This window comes from Melozone crissalis, unplaced genomic scaffold (genome assembly GCF_028551555.1).
Source record: "Melozone crissalis strain CALT ecotype California unplaced genomic scaffold, PUWL_Pcris_2 ptg000075l_1, whole genome shotgun sequence".
Taxonomy (NCBI): domain Eukaryota; kingdom Metazoa; phylum Chordata; class Aves; order Passeriformes; family Passerellidae; genus Melozone; species Melozone crissalis.
The window spans coordinates 1,616,930-1,635,655 of NW_026535852.1; the positions used below are offsets into that span (position 1 = coordinate 1,616,930).

General features: G+C 40.7%; 1 protein-coding gene across 1 annotated transcript in view; it reads left to right on the top strand.

The window, feature by feature from the left end:
• BRWD1 (bromodomain and WD repeat domain containing 1) overlaps positions 1-18,726 on the top strand; it is a 50,254-nt gene that overhangs the window by 15,061 nt on the left and 16,467 nt on the right. The window contains exons 17-30 of the mRNA XM_054290024.1: positions 1,126-1,351; positions 1,978-2,163; positions 3,645-3,828; positions 7,147-7,237; positions 8,179-8,319; positions 9,742-9,827; positions 10,762-10,957; positions 12,986-13,102; positions 13,195-13,302; positions 13,631-13,755; positions 13,854-13,936; positions 14,270-14,381; positions 17,364-17,425; positions 18,196-18,351. Coding sequence (XP_054145999.1) covers positions 1,126-1,351; positions 1,978-2,163; positions 3,645-3,828; positions 7,147-7,237; positions 8,179-8,319; positions 9,742-9,827; positions 10,762-10,957; positions 12,986-13,102; positions 13,195-13,302; positions 13,631-13,755; positions 13,854-13,936; positions 14,270-14,381; positions 17,364-17,425; positions 18,196-18,351 — 1,873 coding nt within the window. The remainder of the gene's footprint in view (positions 1-1,125; positions 1,352-1,977; positions 2,164-3,644; positions 3,829-7,146; positions 7,238-8,178; positions 8,320-9,741; positions 9,828-10,761; positions 10,958-12,985; positions 13,103-13,194; positions 13,303-13,630; positions 13,756-13,853; positions 13,937-14,269; positions 14,382-17,363; positions 17,426-18,195; positions 18,352-18,726) is intronic.

The window sequence follows — 18,726 nt, forward strand, 5'->3', positions numbered from 1 at the left end:
GAGTTGCTAACTAAAATTACATTATTACATTAATTAATTTAAAAGTTTATATGTAAAAAATAATTTGTGGGGGTTAGAAGATGTAATTATACTGGATTTCTTGATGTCTGTAAATTGTCTGGCTTATATGATCCTGGCAGAGCAGAAAAACCCCAAAGTCTCAACATTGCCGTGGGAGTGCTCCCAAGAATGTTCCTGGAACACATTTTCATCTTGGACACAGCTAATTCACCTTCATTGTTCAACCTCAAAAATGCTTCTGTTTCTCATTTCCCCTGGTTTATCTTGCAGTTCTTTAGGCCTTTCCTCACTCAAGCCCAAATTCACTGTAGTTGATTAAATTAAGCAAAAATAAATTATTGATCCAACAATTTAACCTATCCTAAAATTTTGAATTTATCAGCCAGCTTCCTTTTTGTTTTGATAAATACACATTTCTTCTTTTCTTTACTTCCCCTCCATTTTTTTGTTTACATTTCTAGTTCCATCTGTGTAATTTTAGAGAATTCTTTTTCCTTGCTCTGCATTCTCAGCTGAAATTGAAACTTGTTCCCTTCATCTTTGCCATCACTGCTGGCAGCAAACATTCTGACTGTGATCTAATAGCTATGTAACCATTTTCCTTCAGCCTCATGGACTTCCAGTTGTAGAAAAAACTTCAGGTCGATATAGATAAAGAATGGAATCATGATTAGGAAAACTTTATTTTGAGCTGGTGTTGAGCTTTAGCCAAAGATTTCCTTGCAAGGAAACTTTGGAGCCACTCATGAGCTGGACTTGGTGATCCTTGTATGTCCCTTCCAACTCTGTGATTCTGATAATTGTAGGGGAAAATGCAGAATGGAGATAAATATTTTTAAGTGTAAAACAGTCCTTTTGCATCAAGTTACCTCAGCTTTTTGTTTTCTGAAAGAATTTTATTGCCTGCAAAAACCACAATCAAAAGTTACAGTACTGAAAACCCATCCAGGTTAACTGAAGTTACACATAAATCTTCTTTCTAATTGGGAATTTGCCCTTTCTTCTACTTTTAAGTAGATTTTAGGGACTTTAGTGCTTGTTCTTTGTTCTTTAGCATATTTTTTTTTCCCAAATTGCTGACATAAAAATCAAATTTCCTTTTAGATTCCTGATCAGATGTTCTTCCACACTGACTACCGGCCGCTGATCCGGGACTCCAACAACTACGTGCTGGATGAGCAGACCCAGCAGGCTCCTCACCTCATGCCCCCTCCCTTCTTAGTGGATGTGGATGGAAACCCTCATCCCACAAAATATCAAAGATTGGTGCCAGGAAGAGAGAATTGTGCAGATGAACATTTGATTCCTCAGCTTGGATATGTAGCAACAAGTAAGAATGTCACTGAAGGTCTGCATTCAGAAGTAGGTTATTTACTAGTTCCTAGGGGGAGACCAGCTATTTTAAAAGACTCTTTTTTTCCTTGATATTTCTATTTGTGTTCTCTAAAGGAGCTGGAAGGTCCTACAGTGAATGCAATTTAAGCAAGCAAAAAAAAAATAGTTTTTTAAATGGATGTTGCATTTCTTTTCTGTGGGCAGTGATGTTCACAAACCATTTGATTGTACATTCCATAAGTGTCTTACTTGGGATAAATAATTAGGATAATTTCATTGAACATTTGATTCCTCAGCTTGGATATGTAGCAATAAATAAGAATGTCACTAAAGGTACATTCAGAAGTAGGTTATTCACTAGTTCCTAAGGGGACATCAGCAATTTAAAAATACTTTTTTTTTCACTTAATATTTTGTATTTATGTTCACTAAAGATGCTGAAACGTCCTACAGTGAACACAATTTTAAAAAGCAAAAAAAAAAAAAATCAGTTGTTCAAATGGGTGTTGCAGTTGTTTTCTGGGAGCAGTGATGTTCCAAACCATTTGATTGTACATTCCATAAGTGTCATATTTGGAATCAATAATTGGAATAAGTTCATTGATTTGATGTGTTCTACAGGTGATGGGGAAGTTGTGGAGCAGGTGATTGGCCAGCAGACAGTGGACCAGGATGAGCCAGGCCCGGAGCCCAGCATTCTGGATGGGATGATCAGACAGCTGCAGCTGGAGCAGGATCAGAGAACTGCAGCTGATCAAGAATCTGCTCCAAGTGGCCCCCAAAACGGGGAGGGAACACCCAGGAGAGGTTAGAACTGCTGATAAGTTCTTCAGTAATTGTTCTGTCTCTGTTTTTATTGTGCTGTGTCAAATACTGAAACAGGTTTTAACTTCAGTATAATTGTGGGGACTGAGATTCCTTTAACATTGTGATACCTGGTTATTTTTATTCATAAAACACTGCTGCTCCTGGGATTTAATTACAGAACCTTTCACTTTAAAAGGAAAAGGTCATTAATAACATGCAAAATATATACAATAGAATTTTTTGCAAATGTTTGCCAATAGAAGTTATTTTTGCATTTCTTACTTTTTGCCAAGTAAGTATTGTGCCATTATTCAAGCTGCTTTCCCTTGTCCCTTCTTTAGAGATTGAAACAAGATACTTTCCTAGGCTGTGTCTTTGTAGTTTTAATTATGTAGATATATAATATAGATTTAAAAATATATATTTTCTTTCATAATTATATATTTGTTACATTTGCTCACCTCTAGGAAACTTGAGGCTTTTTAGAGCCTCAATGGCCTCAGAGCTGTCTGAAATAGTTCAGAAGAGCCCTTCTGTCACACCACAACCCTTCCCCTGGGAAGTGTTAGGGAAACCACTGCAGTGTGGCACTCAGTGCCCTGGTCTGATTGACCAGGTGATCACTGATCAAATGCTGGATCCTGGAGGTCTTTTTCAGCCTAAATGACTCTGTGATTCTGTGAATCAGAAATAACCATTTTTAAAGTGCTTTATGTATTCTGTGTTTTCTGTAATCCTCCTGATGCCTTGTGCAGGCTGCCCCAGAGCAGAGGTTGGGCAGAGCTAAAGAATAAAGCAGGGATTTATTAGAAGGCCTCCATGGATGCACCTTGGGCAGCACCAGAGCCCAGCCAGGGCTGCACCCAAGATGAACCAAAATGGCCCCAAAATGCACGGCCGGGCACGGGGGCTGTCCCTGGGATCAGTTCTGCTCCATTTGCACCTTGCAGTTCATTGTCCCATCCCAGCTTTAGCCCAGGCAGTCCCACCCTGCTTGTTTTTCTCTCTCCAGCCCACGGTGTTTGTGCTCCTGGGCTGAGATTGGGATCATTTGTCCTTGGTGCCCGGCTGGAGCAGGAATTGTTTTGTCTCCCTGCTCTGTGCACAGAGCTCAGCATCCCATCATGTGAACCCAGCCCCACACACTAAAGCAGCACAGAACCTGAAAAATAGAAAAGCTCAAACTTAAAGCATCACTGAAGGCTCCAAGTCACATACTTAGAGATAAAAATACATCCATTATTCTTTTTAATTTTTTTTTTTATCTTTTAACAAGAATCTTCCAGTTCCCTTCAGCATGACAAAAACCATTTTGATCTGTTGGTGCCGGCAATTTATTTACAGACGCAAACAGGACAGGGCTGCTATGGAAAGTGCTTCGAGCTATTTATTTTTTCAGCATCAATCTCATTACATAATTATGATAGTGAAAAGATGCTAACCCTCTGATTTTATAGATTCCCACAATTTGTGTGTTTCAGCTTTCAGAAGGCCGAGTTTGGACATCCAGTCCCCGCCCAACATCGGTTTGCGGCGCAGCGGGCAGGTGGAGGGCGTGCGGCAGATGCACCAGAACGCCCCCCGCAGCCAGATGGCCACCGAGAGGGACCTGCAGGCCTGGAGGCGCAGGGTGGTGGTGCCAGAGATCCCCCCCAGCTTGCTCAGGTCTGTCTGCAGCCTGCAGGGGATCCCTGCAGAGGCTGCCCAGAGCAGAGGCCAGGCAGAGTGCAAGAACCTGGCAGAGGCTGTGTCCACCATGGGCAATGGTCACGTGTTTTTTGGGCAGATATAAGTTTGGTCTGTTTACATATCAGAGGTTAATTGTCCAATTACAGCTTTAGGTAATGAAATCATATCCCCCTAGTTTGCTTCTCCCCACAATTCACTTTTGTGTATACCAGCTGCTCTTGGGCAGTGCAAGAGCCTGGCAGAGGCTATGTCCACCATGGACAATGGTCACCAGTTTTTTTGGCAGATATAAGTTTGGTCCATTTACATATCAGAGGTTAATTCTCTAATTAAATCTTCAGGTAATGAAGTCATATCCTTCTGGTTTGCTTCTTCCCCCCATTTCACTTTTGTTATACTTTTGTATATACCGAATTGCTCTTGGGCAGTACAAGAGCCTGGCAGAGGCTATGTCCACCATGGAGAATGGTCACTAGTTTTTTGGGCAGATATAGCTTTGGTCTGTTTACATATCAGAGGTTAATTGTCTAATCAAAGCTTTAGGTAATGAAGTCATGTCCCCCTAGTTTGCTTCTGCCCCAGTTCAGTTTTGTTTATACTTTTGTTCAACTCCCAGCTGCTCTTGGGCAGTACAAGAGCCCTGAGAGAGGCTACGTCCATGATGGACAAGGATTGTGAGATTTTGGGCAGATAAAAGTTTATTCTATTTGCATATCAGAGGTTAATTGTCCAATTACAGCTTTAGGTCATGAAATCATATCCCCGTCGTTTGCTTTTCCCCCAGTTCACTTTTGTTTATTCTTTTGTTCAACCCCCAACTGCTCTTGGGCAGTGCAAGAGCCTCGCAGAGGCTGCGTCCATGATGGACAATGGTCACAAGTTTTTTTGGCAGATATAAGTTTGGTCTATTTACATATCAGAGGTTAATTCTCTAATTAAATCTTCAGGTAATGAAGTCATATCCTTCTGGTTTGCTTCTTCCCCCCATTTCACTTTTGTTATACTTTTGTATATACCGAATTGCTCTTGGGCAGTGCAAGAGCCTGGCAGAGGCTGTGTCCACCATGGACGATGGTCACAAGTTTTTTGGGCAGATAAAATGTTGGTCTATTTGCATATCAGAGGTTAATTGTCCAATTACAGCTTCAACTAATGAAGTCATAGCCTTCTGGTTTGCTTCTCCCCCCAATTCACTTTTGTTCAACCCCCAACTGCTCTTGGGCAGTGCAAGAGCTGGGCAAAGGCTATGTCCACAATGGACGATGGTCGCAAGTTTTTTGGGCAGATACAACTTTGGTCTATTTGCATATCAGAGGTTAATTGTCCAATTACAGCTTTAGGTAATGAAGTCATATCCCCTTAGTTTGCTTTCCCCCCCAGTTCACTTTTGTTTATTCTTTTGTTCAACTCCCAACTGCCCTTGGGCAGTGCAAGAGCCTGGCAGGGGCTACGTCCACGTTGGATGATAGTCACGAGATTTTTTGGCAGATAATAAGTTTGGTCTATTTGCATATCAGAGGTTAATTGTCCAATTACAACTTCAGGTAATGAAGTCATATCCCCCTAGTTTTCTTCTCCTCCCAATTCACTTTTGTTTATTCTTTTGTTCAACCCCCAACTGCACTTGGGCAGTGCAAGAGCTATGTCCATGATGGACAATGGTCACGTGTTTTTTTGGCAGATATAAGTTTGGTCTGTTTGCATATCAGAGGTTAATTACCTAATTAAAGCTTCAGATGGTGAAGTCATATCCTTCTGGTTAGCCTCTCCCCCCAGTTCACTTTTGTTTATACCAGCTGCTCTTGGGCAGTGCAAGAGCTGGGCAGAGACTATGTCCACAATGGATGATGGTCATGAAGTTTTTTGGGCAGATAAAACTTTGGTCTGTTTGCATATCAGAGGTTAATTGTCCAATTACATCTTTAGGTAATGAAGTCATATCCCCTTAGTTTGCTTCTCCCCCCAGTTCATTTTTGTTTATACTTTTGTTCAACCTCCAGCTGCTTTTGGGCAGTGCAAGAGCCTGGCAGAGGTTACATCCACAATGGATGATGGTCACAAGTTTTTGGGCAGGTATAACTTTGGTCTATTTGCATATCAGAGATTAATTGTCCAATTACAGCTTCAGGTAATGAAGTCCTATCCCACTAGTTTGCTTCTCTCTCCAGTTCGCTTTTGTTTATTTTTTTGTTCAACCCCCAACTGCTCTTGGGCAGTGCAAGAGCCTGGCAGAGGCTACGTCCATGATATAAACCATGGTCACGAGTTTTTTGGCAGATAATAAGTTTGGCCTATTTGCATATCAGAGGTTAATTTTTCAATTAAAACTTCAACTAATGAAGTCATATCCCCCTAGTTTGCTTCTCCCCCAAATTCACTTCTGTTTATACTGTACAGGGCCTGAGGCAGCTGGTGTGACCTTGGTTTCCAGGCCCAGGAGGATTGCTTATTCTGACCAAAATGGAAGAGAGCTAACTAGCATTCTATATAGAATTCAGAGTTGTGCACTAATCCAGTACGGAATCTGTAAAATATAAAAGCTACAGCTTAAAGCAGCACTAGGGACAGCACAGCAGCTTGCTTTGTCTAAATTAAGTGCTGTTAACACCACAGGTAGAATGGATGCTGCTGGAATAGTTCAATGTTGTGGGCAGATGTGCTAAAAACTCATAATTGTAAGGTCCATTCAATGAGAAGAAAAGGAAGTTGTCCTGTTGAATGATTCTCCCCTGTTTCAATATTTTAAGTCATCTCCAGGCCAGCTAGGTCACCTAGATTCTTGCTTCCTCCAAAATAAAAGATACAGGTTGAATTAATTTCCATGGAAGAGTTGGGTGGGATTGTGCTCTCTGTGAGACTTTTGGAGGTGATGAGTTATAACCCCTTGAAATGCTAAACCAGTTGCTTTCAAAAGTACTATCAGGATTGATCTGTGAAAAGGAGAATTAGTAGCTGAACATCTCTGTTTAAAAACACAGCCACAGGTGCTGCCACATCTCTGAGGGTTTTAAGAATCATTCCCAGTGTTGGGAGGTAGAGTGATTGCAAATGGAAAAATGTGAATTAAAAACAAGGTTGAAAATGTAAATTATATTTTGATGTTTGGAAGGAAGACTGTCTTAGCATCTGTGTTTTTTACTCTTACCTGGAAATGATAGAATGATTTAGAGTTAATTGAGCAACAACAACATCTGAAATTAAAAATTAAATGGAATTGGATGTGAGAGAGAATCCTTAAACAGACCAGCATTGTCAAAACAGGTGTAGAATTCAATTTTCATGTCTTTCTTGTAGGAAACAGGAAGAATACCGGATTGCAAAAGGGGAAGAAGAGAGAGATCTTTATGCAACAGAGAATAAAAAGTCACTTGAGTCACTGGAAAAGGTTCGTGGCAGCTTCTGGAAAAGTGAGCACTCTGTGCCCAAGGACAAGTGGTGGTGTGGAAAATGAAAGCAGAGGGTTCTGGAATGGTCTTCCAAGGACTCTGGTGATTCAGCTCCCAGTTATTGCCGGACAAGGCTTGGTTTATTTTTATGGATACCTGGAATTCTTTTTGCTTTCAGTCTTGCCTGCTTCTATGTGAGGTATTTGGGAGTAATTTTTGCAGGCAGGGTGGCTTTCAGGCTGTTCTGGTTTGACTGCAGTTACTGCAAGTCCTGCTGAAACACTGAGAGCATTCAAGGCCCTGTGCCTGAGGACTCACAGGTTATGTTGCTGTTCCTTGTCATTTTATTTTAGATACCAATGTTTTGTGTGTGGGGAAACTTCTTCAGACCTCCCTCCTTTCAAGTGCTTTTTATTATCACCTTTTTGGTCTTGTGGGAGAGATTGGCAAGAAGGAAACATTGGTTATTGTGCTGTTTTTGTAAGCCTGTTGCCTGATTTGCTGTTTCTTAGAGTACAAAACAATTTGTCACAAGAATTCAACTGCAGGATCCCCTTTACTGAGGCGAGCTTGGGTTTGAAACAAAATTATCTTTAAGGTCCCTTCCAACCCAAGCCGTTCTCTGCTTTTAAAATTGCACATTGTAGGCAGATACATCTTGATTCTGTAAATACATTTGTCAGGTGATGTGAATGAAGCTGTCGCAGTAGTTTATAAAGAATTTCTTAGAACAACTAATAAATCCTAAATTTGTAACAGTAAATTTTAAACTTTGGGCTTACCTGAAAGTTAATTATTGTGAAAAAGGGAGTTTTAACTTCATCATGCTGTTTCAATTTTTGCATTCAGCAATACTTTTAGCCACCCTTTCCCCCTCATAAAAATTTGCCAGATGAATATTTTTATTTAACTCCTGTCCTTTCCCTTCTTTATAAATCAGAGTGACTCTGAGTCCTCATTAATCCAGTCCAAGCGTCGACTGCACAGACGGAAATATTCCAGCTACAGAACAAGGAAAAACATTGAGCAGCTGGAGTCTTCTGAGGAGGAGAGGGACAACTGCTTGGGCTTGATAGAGCAGGTGAGTTCTATTTTGAGGTTGGATTTTGAACTTGAGTAGCTCAGTAAATGAAATTTCAGGTAGATTTGGCTTTTCTCTGTTAAACAAGCAAGCAAAAACCTCCACTCCTTCTTTTTCCAGGAAAAGTATTTCTTTAAGCATCATCATTGTTGGTACTTCTCAAATCTGTTGTGTTGCTTTAATCAAGACAATATTTCCTGGCAGTTTATAAATGGTTCAACTGGTTTTGCTGAGAATATTCTAAACCAAATCCACAGCCCATGTCAAAAATCTGATGGACAGTTGGTTGGCTCCAGGTGACATTTGGAATTTAGATGTGGTTTAATGTTTTTCTATGGAAATTTTGAAGGTTCTTGCAAATGTGATTCCTCCACAGGGTCTGTTGCTGTGATCTGAGGTGACACAGGGCTTTGTGGGTAGCAGGAGCTTTTTGTTGTGTCTGATGTGTTATCAGACTGTAAATGGCTGATAGGACTGCCCTTGTCTTCCCTTGCCCACAAGGAAATAATTTTAAACTGGAAAAGGAGAAGTGGAAGGAGCAGAGAAGCTCAGACTTGTTGATGTCACTTTGTTAAGGAGGAGCAGTGAACAAAAGGGAACATATTCAGGAGATTAGGAAATCTTGCAAATAAGATGAGGACTGATTTTCCTTGGAAATGGGCTCTCCTTTCCGTTCCTCTTAATAAAGAATTTCAGTGTATAAAAACAATAAATCCCTTAAATTGAATGTAAAGTTCAGTGAGTATTGCACTTTGATATTGTAGTGTATCATTGCACAGGGTATGAGCAGGTTTTAGTGAGAGGACTCTGAGCTTTGTTACTCTGAAAATGGCAATCAGTTGGACTAATTCAAACATTTGAAGCTACAATTGAAATCTCATGGGATTTTCTCCTATTTTTAATTTTTTTGCTTGGCAAAATACAACTTGACACATGAGCATTGTATCATACTGACTCAGTTATGAAAAACACATTTAAAACATTATATTAATGCAAATAGTTGGTGAGCAACAATCAGGAAATTAGTGAAGCCATAATGTATTTTGGTGTATCTCTACTGTGGCATTTAAATACCTGCTTGAGTACTCTAATTAGTACTTGGCCAATCATTTGATACTAAAAGGAAGGGGGAAAAAATCCCTCAACTTGCAGAACTGATGAAGAAAAATCATAGGAGTGACAGAACATCCCCTTGTCGTGTGTGGAGAGAAGATGTGATTGTTTTTCTTGATCTGTTCCTTTTGTAATATAAATTCTTCCCTATCAGATTTTATTATGAACTTTGCATGGCCTGATTACTTTCATTTCCATTTTAACAACTTTTTACCAAACTTCTTTAAATTTGATAATATGGACAACATGTTTTTAAGTTTCAGACCCTTAAAACATGGATTTGGCTTAAGTTTGTATTTTTAAATTCAGGAAGCTGAAGAAAGTGAGGGCTCTGGTTCTTCTGATGAAGAGGAAGAGTGGAGAAGTGACAAGAAAAGCAACAGTAATAGTTCTAGGTAAAGTGAAGAATCATATGCCATAATGAGTTCTACTTGAATTTTGACAAATTAAGAGTTGTATGAAAGCTCTGATGTGCTTCAGAGGTGATAATATGATGATGATGCTGATAATAATAATAATAATAAGGTAGAATTCATATACTGCATAGACACATTGTATTGTTATTTACTGTTCCATTTCACCAAAACATTTCTTATTTTTTAATGTAACTCCAAGTCCCTTTGCTTTTTTTTGTCAGATGGCAAAGAGATGAAAGTCTGGAATATTTCTGTAGTATGTTTTGGTCTGGTTTTGGAGGGATGAATGATTTTGTTCGGGAAATTTTTTCCCCCAATTCTGTTTGGGGAATTTTTTGGCCTTTTTTTGTTTTCCTTGCTCTTAAAAAATTTTTGAAAAATCTGAATTTTTAAAAGTTTCTGGCTTTATATAGAGCTGTTATGGATAATTTTTAATCATTTCCTTGTGGCTATTTTAGATACTCTTTTAGAATTCTTTAGTGCTAGAAATAAAAAATATTCAGAGAGAATGATGGTACTCAGAGAGAATGCTGGTACTCAGAGATCCACTCAGAGTGGATGCGTAGCTGAGATTTGGATAAGTGTAAAGAATTTAAGCAGCGTTTGGTTCATGTGTTCCTTAGGGTGGGCTCCTAATAAGTCCAGAATTCCACTGCACAACTTTCTTGACTAAAATTACTGATTTTAGAATTCACCATATTTTAGTTGCTTAAAGAAATGTGCTTTGAATTACTGGATTCTCCCAAAAATTCATGTCAAGCTTCGAGTAAAATAATAGTTACAAGAGAGGCAAAGTGATTTTGAAGTTGTTGTCAAACAGTTGCTGTTTGGTATTTTGCTGAGTGAATTGAGCATTGTGCAGCAGTGAGAGCTGGGCTGTGTTTGTGTTTGTGTTTCCCTGCCCTGTGCACAGCGACTCCTCGAGCAGATACTCGGACTGGATCGCGGACGCCGGCATCAACCTGCAGCCGCCGGTGCGCAGCTCGCGCAGGAACGCGCTGCGCTACTGCAGCTCCTCCGAGGACGACGTGTCCGCTGAGAAATCCTCTCCTCCCAAGAGGAGGAGGAGGAAGAGGAGGAAAAAACCCAAACCTAAAAAGCAGGAGGAGGTATAATTTTCTTTTTGTTGCAGCCTGAGTAGGTGCTGGTAAAGTGCAGGGTAAGAAAGTAAAAAGAGTTTTTGTATGGTATGCACTGATGTTTAATTCAGCCGTGTGGTTCAGGGCCAAGGCACACACACACGTTCAGGGTCCAGCTTTCTCTCCAGGGGCCAGTACAAAGGTGAGGGCCAGTCAGGGAAATGGGAGGGACTGGCTCAGGAGCACCTCTGTTCACACATAGGAACAGGGGAAGGAGCCAGTGGAGTGTAACTTAGGAGATGCCCCCAGGGCTGTCGGGGCCTCAGTCTCTGTTCCCAGCCTGGCAGTTGAAGAAGGTGTCAGAGCTCTGCATTTCTCAGTCTCAGGGTTGTTTATTGTTCCTTATCTATAAAATTCTTTCTCCTGTCCAGCTGAGGTCCACTCAGCAAGACAGTCCAGGCACTGTGCCTACCCCCAGGGCAGTGTTATCTTTTTATACTAAAAACTATGTGTACAATATTTACAATTACTTCCCAATACCTATCACCTATGTTAGACAGTGAGCTTCTACTCTAAACCAATCTAAAAGTGCCAACATCACAGCAGAAGATGGAGGCCAAGAAGAAAAAGGAGAAAGGCAGGACATGCCCAGATCCCTCCGTCTTGTCCCCTGAATCCCCATTCTCCCCATTCTAAAAGTCCCAAAATCTCCTTTTTCACCCTGTGATAAATTCACTGTCATTCTACTTAATTTGTCATGACTTGCAGATCTTCATCTGAGGTTGGTAATTTGCTCCACAGGTCATAATCAAAACCACAGGGACACCTTGGGCTCTGTGCCAGGGTCTCTGAGCCCCCTGGCAGGGTCTGGGCTGCTCAGGACAGCCAGAGGGATGTCCTGGGTCCTGACACAGGGCTTCCACACATTTTTTCTGCACAATCTTCATTTGTCCCTTAGGGGTTAGGTGTCTTCATTAGAAACTGCTAAAATAATTGTTACTGCCATCAGCCAAGGATCTTTCTGTCACACACAGAGGGAATGTGAGATTGGTTTGAGACCATTCCCAGTGTGAGGGATCTGCTGATTTGTAGGGAAGGATCTGCATTCCCAGTGAAGGTGCTTTCATTTTCCCAGTGAAAAGGGTTCTCAAGGTTGATGGTGTTAAAGGGGAAACGTGTTTAATAAATGTCAGTGCAGTGTGTCGGACTTTTCCCAAGGGATAGAACAAGGGGGAGGCTTTAAACTGAAGGAGGGCAGGGTTAGGTTAGATTGGATTAGGGAGGAATTCTGGACTCTGAGGGTGGTGAGGTATTGGGATGTGTTCTCCACATGTTGCCCTGTCCCTGGAAATATCCAAGGGCAGCTTGGACAGGGCTTGGAGGAGCCTGGGATAGAGGAAGGAGTCCATGCTTGTGGCAGGGCCTGGAACAAGATCATCTTTGAGGCCTCTTCCAATCCAAACCATTCTGTGACTCTGTAACTTACCTGTCTAATGCATAGGGGACACAGTCACATTGCTGGTAGCAATTTATACTTAGCTTTAATTTATTTAATTTTTTCATAAGTTACAATAATTACTCTATTTTAACCTACTGATATTTTTAAAGTTAATTTAAATTAATTACCTTAAGTTACAATAACTACTGTTAGTTGTTTCCTCTCATAAAGGACCAAACAAATTAATTTTTTAAGCCTAGGATAATTTTGATGCATTTGGTCTGTTTTTCTCTCTATCCTTTCACTTCCTTCTAAGTAGAATCAGCTTCTTGCAGCTTGAATAATTTTTAATTGGATACTGAGGCTGTCATATAAATTATAAAACTTTCTGCTAAGGCCTGCATAATAATGACTTGCTCACTCAAATCTCCAGATAGGAAAGTAATGTTTAATATTAGAATTACAAGTACAGCTACAACTCCAACAAAGCCTTAGAGGAATTCTGCTGATACTGTTTGGAAATGCTGCAGATTAGTCCTTTATAAGTTAATCTGTTGTCTGCCAAACCAAAATGGAATGATTTGTTTGGAATTCATGTCCATCATGTCTGATTTTTGAAGGCTGATGCTGCAGCACAACCACTGAACTTGGAGCTGTCCTATGACTGGCACCCTCCAGTGTGGATCACAGACACGGCTCTGCGGAGGTCCCCCTTTGTCCCTCAGATGGGGGACGAGGTAGGAGCAAGGATTAAAACCTTCCAGTGATTGTTATAATTGCTGAATTCAGGCAAACATTCACTGTTTGGGCTGCTTGGGGTGTTTTGTAGGTGATCTATTTCCGACAAGGGCACGAAGCTTACATTGAAGCAGTGAGGAGAAATAACATTTATGAACTGAATCCACACAAGGAGCCTTGGAGAAAAGTGGTGCTTAGGGTAGGTCTGCTCTGAGGGTTCTGTGGGTGTGTTACAGAGCCTGTGACTGAAGATCTTTATTATTCTGTTTGCAAAACATGGATTTGGGAGGTTACTGATGTTTCCCTGTGGGGAAAGTGTGTGCAATTATCAGATTGTCTGCAGAATTTTCTGTGGGAAGCCAAATGAAAGATCTGTGTTAAAATCCTAAGGGTGACACACTGCCTTCCATTGAAATCTCAAATCTCATTTTGCATGTGGGTACAGCTGGTTAATTCATGTTAAACTAGCAGTTCTGTGCATGGTCCCTAAGACAGAACTTGCTGAAGCTGTTTGTTGTTACCTGTAGGATCAGGAATTGGTGAAAATTGTTGGAATCAGATACGAGGTCGGTCCTCCCACGTTGTGTTGCCTCAAGCTTGCCTTTATTGATCACGCCACTGGAAAACACACAGACAAATCATTTTCCATCAGGTATGTGCAGTTTTATTTCCCTGAAAAGTGGTTAAGAATATGTTTCTCTTCTTCCTAAAGCCCTGAGGCACACGTGAGTGATGATTTTTTCTGTCCAGATACCATGACATGCCTGATGTCATTGACTTCCTCATCCTGCGTCAGTTCTACGACGAAGCCCGGCAGAGGAACTGGCAGGCCTGTAAGTGTTGGCTGGGTGCTGGACTGAGCAGCTTTGAAATCACAAATGTGTCCTTAGCTAATTGCTGCATGTGTTTGTAGGGTCAAGAGTCAGAAATTTGAACCTTGGAGGGACAACAGTAGATGTAAATAAAGGCAATCCCTGTATTTATGTATCCAGACTATTCTGTTCCCTTTATTATTTTAAAGCTAAATAACAGACTTACCTGTCAGTGAGTTTAGAACTTTAATTATGGAAAGAAATCAAGCAGTACATTTATTAAAAGTTTTTGTTATGGCCTGTGGCAGCCCCAGAGTGAAATGCTGCTCTCAGCAGTGTCTGTGCTTGCTGCAGCCGACAGGTTCCGCTCCATTATTGACGATGCCTGGTGGTTTGGGACAGTGCTGGGTCAGGAGCCTTACCAGCCTCAGTATCCAGACAGTCACTTCCAGTGCTACAGTGTCAAGTGAGTACGCCAAGATTTAATTTCCAATGTTATTAGAGTGCCTTTGCTCTCACACAACTGCCTCATTGCCATGGGAGTGTATAAATTGTTCACTTCAGTTATTTTACTCCTGGTGTTGTCACTTCGTAGCACAGTGTGGACATGCAATAGCTTGTGGCAGCTTGTTAATGAGTAGGAATATGGTAAAAGCAGTTGTTGACCTCTTCACATTTCCTGTACTGAGTAATTGTGTCTCCCTTCCACAAAGCAAGCAGTGCAGCTTTCTGTGAACTTTAATTATTGGCCTGCACTGATAGTTGGTTTGGGGATGCTGAATCTCCTCTGTGGCTGCTGACATCAAGGTCCTTAATGCCTCCAGTCCTCACACTTTGTCTTTCACACTGTGCCCCCTTTTCATATCAGCAAACAGGCCTTGACGCGAAGGAGGGGAAGGGTAAACAAAGACATCTCTGGACTTCAGTGCTCAGACTCAGATATTGACCTTGACCTGCCCTGTCCAACTGTCTGGAATTCACAGGATGGTTTGGGTTGGAAGGGACCCTAAAGACAGTCTTGTCCCTTGCCATAGGCAGGGACACCTTCTGCTCTCCCAGGTTACTCAGAGCTCCAAACAGTCTGGCCTTGGACACTTCAGGATGAGGGAGCCACAACTGTGGGCAGCCTTTGTCAGGGCCTCACCACCCTCAGAGTCAAGAGTTCCTTTGTAGTATCTAATCTAACCCTTCCCTCCTACAGCTTAAGGCCATTCCCCCCTGTCCTTCACTCCATTGTGAGGGTCCCTCTCCAGCCTTCTTGTCACCTCCCTTCTGCACTGAAAGAATAATTTTGGGATTTTACTTGGTTTGGTTTCTCCCAGCAAGGGAGGACTGTAAGGAGAAGAAACAGTGAATATTCAATATTCCTGTTTCCAACGTGCCCAGAGATAATTCCCATGTCTTGTACAGCACATTTGTCACAGTTCATTGTTGGAGGACTTCTTAATTGTTTTTTCACTCAAAGGCTTTTGAACCTGTTGCTCACCACAAAGAAGTGAAGTTTTATAGCTAACAGACAATCCACTGACCCTGCCAAGGCTGTGTTACATGTTTTGGTTCCTTGTCTCATCCTTGTCTTCTCTCTCAATGATTGTCCTTGGTGGGAAGGTTGAAGTAACCCCCAGACTGAAATTCTTCCCTTCCATATTGCATCCATTCCTTGTGTTTTGTTGTGCCACAGATGTTCCTCAGGAGCAGGTTCAGGTGGGCTTTGCATTTTTCTTGGCCAGTTCCAAGTCAAGTTTCCAGTCATGAACAAAAGCCTGGTGCCAATTTCCTGAGCTCCTTTCTCCCGTGAGACCTAAAGGATATTTCAGTATTTTAATGCATCAGCCTTTACTAGAAAAGTCTAGAGCTGCTTTGAAGGAAGGAATGCTGTGTTCCTTAAGATCCTTTTCCAAAAGGACTTTATTCTGTCTGGCTCTTCTAGAGCAGAATCCTAGGATACGTCTGTGAAAATATCTGGAGTGTTTGGCAGCTGTGTTTAGGTTTTGTGACTTGGCTGGATCTGTTGCTCTTTTTGTCACACTTAGTTCAGTTTATCACTGTTAGTGTTGTATGGAAAATACATGAATTGAAGGTAATTTTCTTTTTTTTTGTTATTTTATTGGCAAGACAATAATAGGTGTTTGTGTAGAAGCAGCTTGATTTATTATAAAGTTGCATTACCTGGATGAGTGGAACTTAAGCAGAACTAAGTGGGGCTTAAGCTGTACTGAACTCTTGATGAAGTCTTACCTGCAAAATGATGAATTAATATTTCCATTTGTGCATATCAACAGCTTGTAAAGTATTGTACAGTAACTGGGGAGGAGAACTGAACAGATCAACCTTTAGGACTCTAAAATCCAACAGGCTGAATGATCCAAGTGTTCCAAGGCATTGGGAAATCCAAAGCAGTGGAGATCCTTGCCAGAGCAGGGGTTTAGTTACAGAATACTCTGAGCATGAGCATTGCAGTTTGCAGTTGGTTTGAAATAAATGCACAGGAGGCATTGGACCAAATATCTGAGTTTATGAATGCATCAGAAATAGACCCAGGAATTTGGAGAGCTCTGACAGGAAACTGCTGGCAAAGCTCTGGAGGGAAATTGGTGAAGTGCAGTCTGGTCTATTGATTTCTGGGATGTGCTTGTAATAAAAAACAAAAAGGGGAGAGAAAGGATTAACCCAGCTGTAGGAGGGATCCAGCACTCCATCTGTACAGGGTTCTGCTGCCTGTCTGCATCACTGAGGTGTGAGGCTGATCCACTCAGACATTTCTTACCTTGGAAATAGCAAAATTTATTGGTATTTTATGTATTTTTAAAAACATGCAAAAATCTGCCCAAATGTGGTGGGATTTGGAGAGATCTCAGAATGATCACACACCTCACAGTTCAGTATCAGAATATCCAGATCTGTCAAGAGCACTTGTGTTGCTTTTGCTTTGTCTTGAACCTTAATTAACTTCAGTTTCTTCATTTTATATTTGTTCTTTTCTTTGTCTTACTGCCCTCTGCCTCATAAATGGAAGTGCTAACATGAAATGTCTCACTTCCTGTTCTTCCTTCATCCATGGACTTGCACAACTCCTGTTTTTGTTGTGATCAGCAAAAAAAAATCTCCTGTGTTTTTTCTCAAATCTTCCCCTTGATGTTATCTCACTTTTCCAAATGTGCAGCTTATTTTTCTTCATCTTCTTGATACAGACTTTGTAAAATTGATTTATGTATTGGGTAAGTTGCATACAGCCAAAATCAGGAGCACAATTTTAACCTGAAATTGATTATATAAAATGCTTCCTTTTTGCTGTTTGCAAACCAATGCCTTTGTGTCTGTACATGTTTATACAGAGTATTTGTCAATGCCTACAAATAGCTGTAATTGAAATACAATGCTTATAGCTAAAATTTAAGTATGTTTCCAGTCAAAGTAAATATTGTATTTTTTTTTATTTGGTGAACAGATGGGATAATGGTGAAATTGAAAAGCTGAGCCCATGGGACATGGAACCAGTCCCTGACAATGGTAGGTAAAAATCCTTTCATAAATTAAACAGCCTAATGTGCTTCTCCCTCTTTCCAGCTCCTTTGTTTCATGCAGATAGTGAACCTGAAGTGATTCCTGCCTTAAAGACAGTCTTGATTCAGATTCAGTGAAATAATTAAAATATTTAAATAATAACCTGTATTTTTTCCTTTTGCATCTTCAGAGCGATTTTTTAAAAAGTACTTTAAATGTGTAGCTCTGACTTAGAGAATAAAACCTGCTACTTCCAAATGGCAGATTTCAGAAAACATCTCAAGTTTCAAACTATGAATTTGTTGTAGTATACTTTAATACAAGGAGATGTAAGAAGACAATAAATAAAATCATTTCCAGTCAGCAAACCCTTACTGCACATAGTTTAAACTCAACAATTTATAAAGTTTGCTGGTCAAATCCAGATTATCTGTAAATAAAAGAGTGGAATTTGTGGTTTGTCTTAATATTTCACTTTTCCAGTACTTGTCAGTACCAGCTGGGAGTGGGGAGGAAAGTTTGGGAGATACTGAGGGAGTAGTTACTGAATAAACTGTCAGAAAGGTAATAAACTTAATTCAAAACTGCAGAAAAACTGTATTTTAAACATTTTACTGTTTGTATCCATTTTGTATAATTTTTTCCCCTCAGCCTTAGCATTAAACTCTATTTCAAGGCAAGAATTTTTTGTCAGTTATAAGCACATGGTAACTTAATAACTCTTGAGTGCACAACAATTTATCTTGTTCTCACTCCTCCCCATTTGCTGTCTGCAGTTGATCAGCCTGAGGAATTGGGAGCAAGTGTCTCAGTGACCCTGGAGGAGGTGGAGAAGCTCCTGTACAAGCCCCAGGAGGGGGAGTGGGGGATGAAGTCCCGGGACGAGGCCTGTGAGCGGATTATCCGCGGCATTGATCAGCTCATGACCCTTGGTGAGTGTGAGCTGAGCTTCAGGTGCTTTTCTCCTCATGGTACATTTATAGACAGCCTGGAATATCCATGGCATCCTTTAAAAATTCCCTGTCATAAAGTACTTTAATGAGAAAATGTTCTTCTGTGCAGCTCTTGGTGTTTGTACTGAGATCTTTATGATTTTGTATACTATTGATTTTATAACATCCATCTCATTTGTCATGGACCTGCAGGCTTTGAGATGCAATCCCAGAATGGCTTGGGTTGGGAGGAACTGAAAACCAGCCCAGTTCCTGCCATGGGCAGGAATATTAATCTCTCTTTGATTTTTCTTTTTATTTTTCTTCTTTTCAATATGCTTATTCAGCTCCAAATCTGAAGCCACATCTTGATAT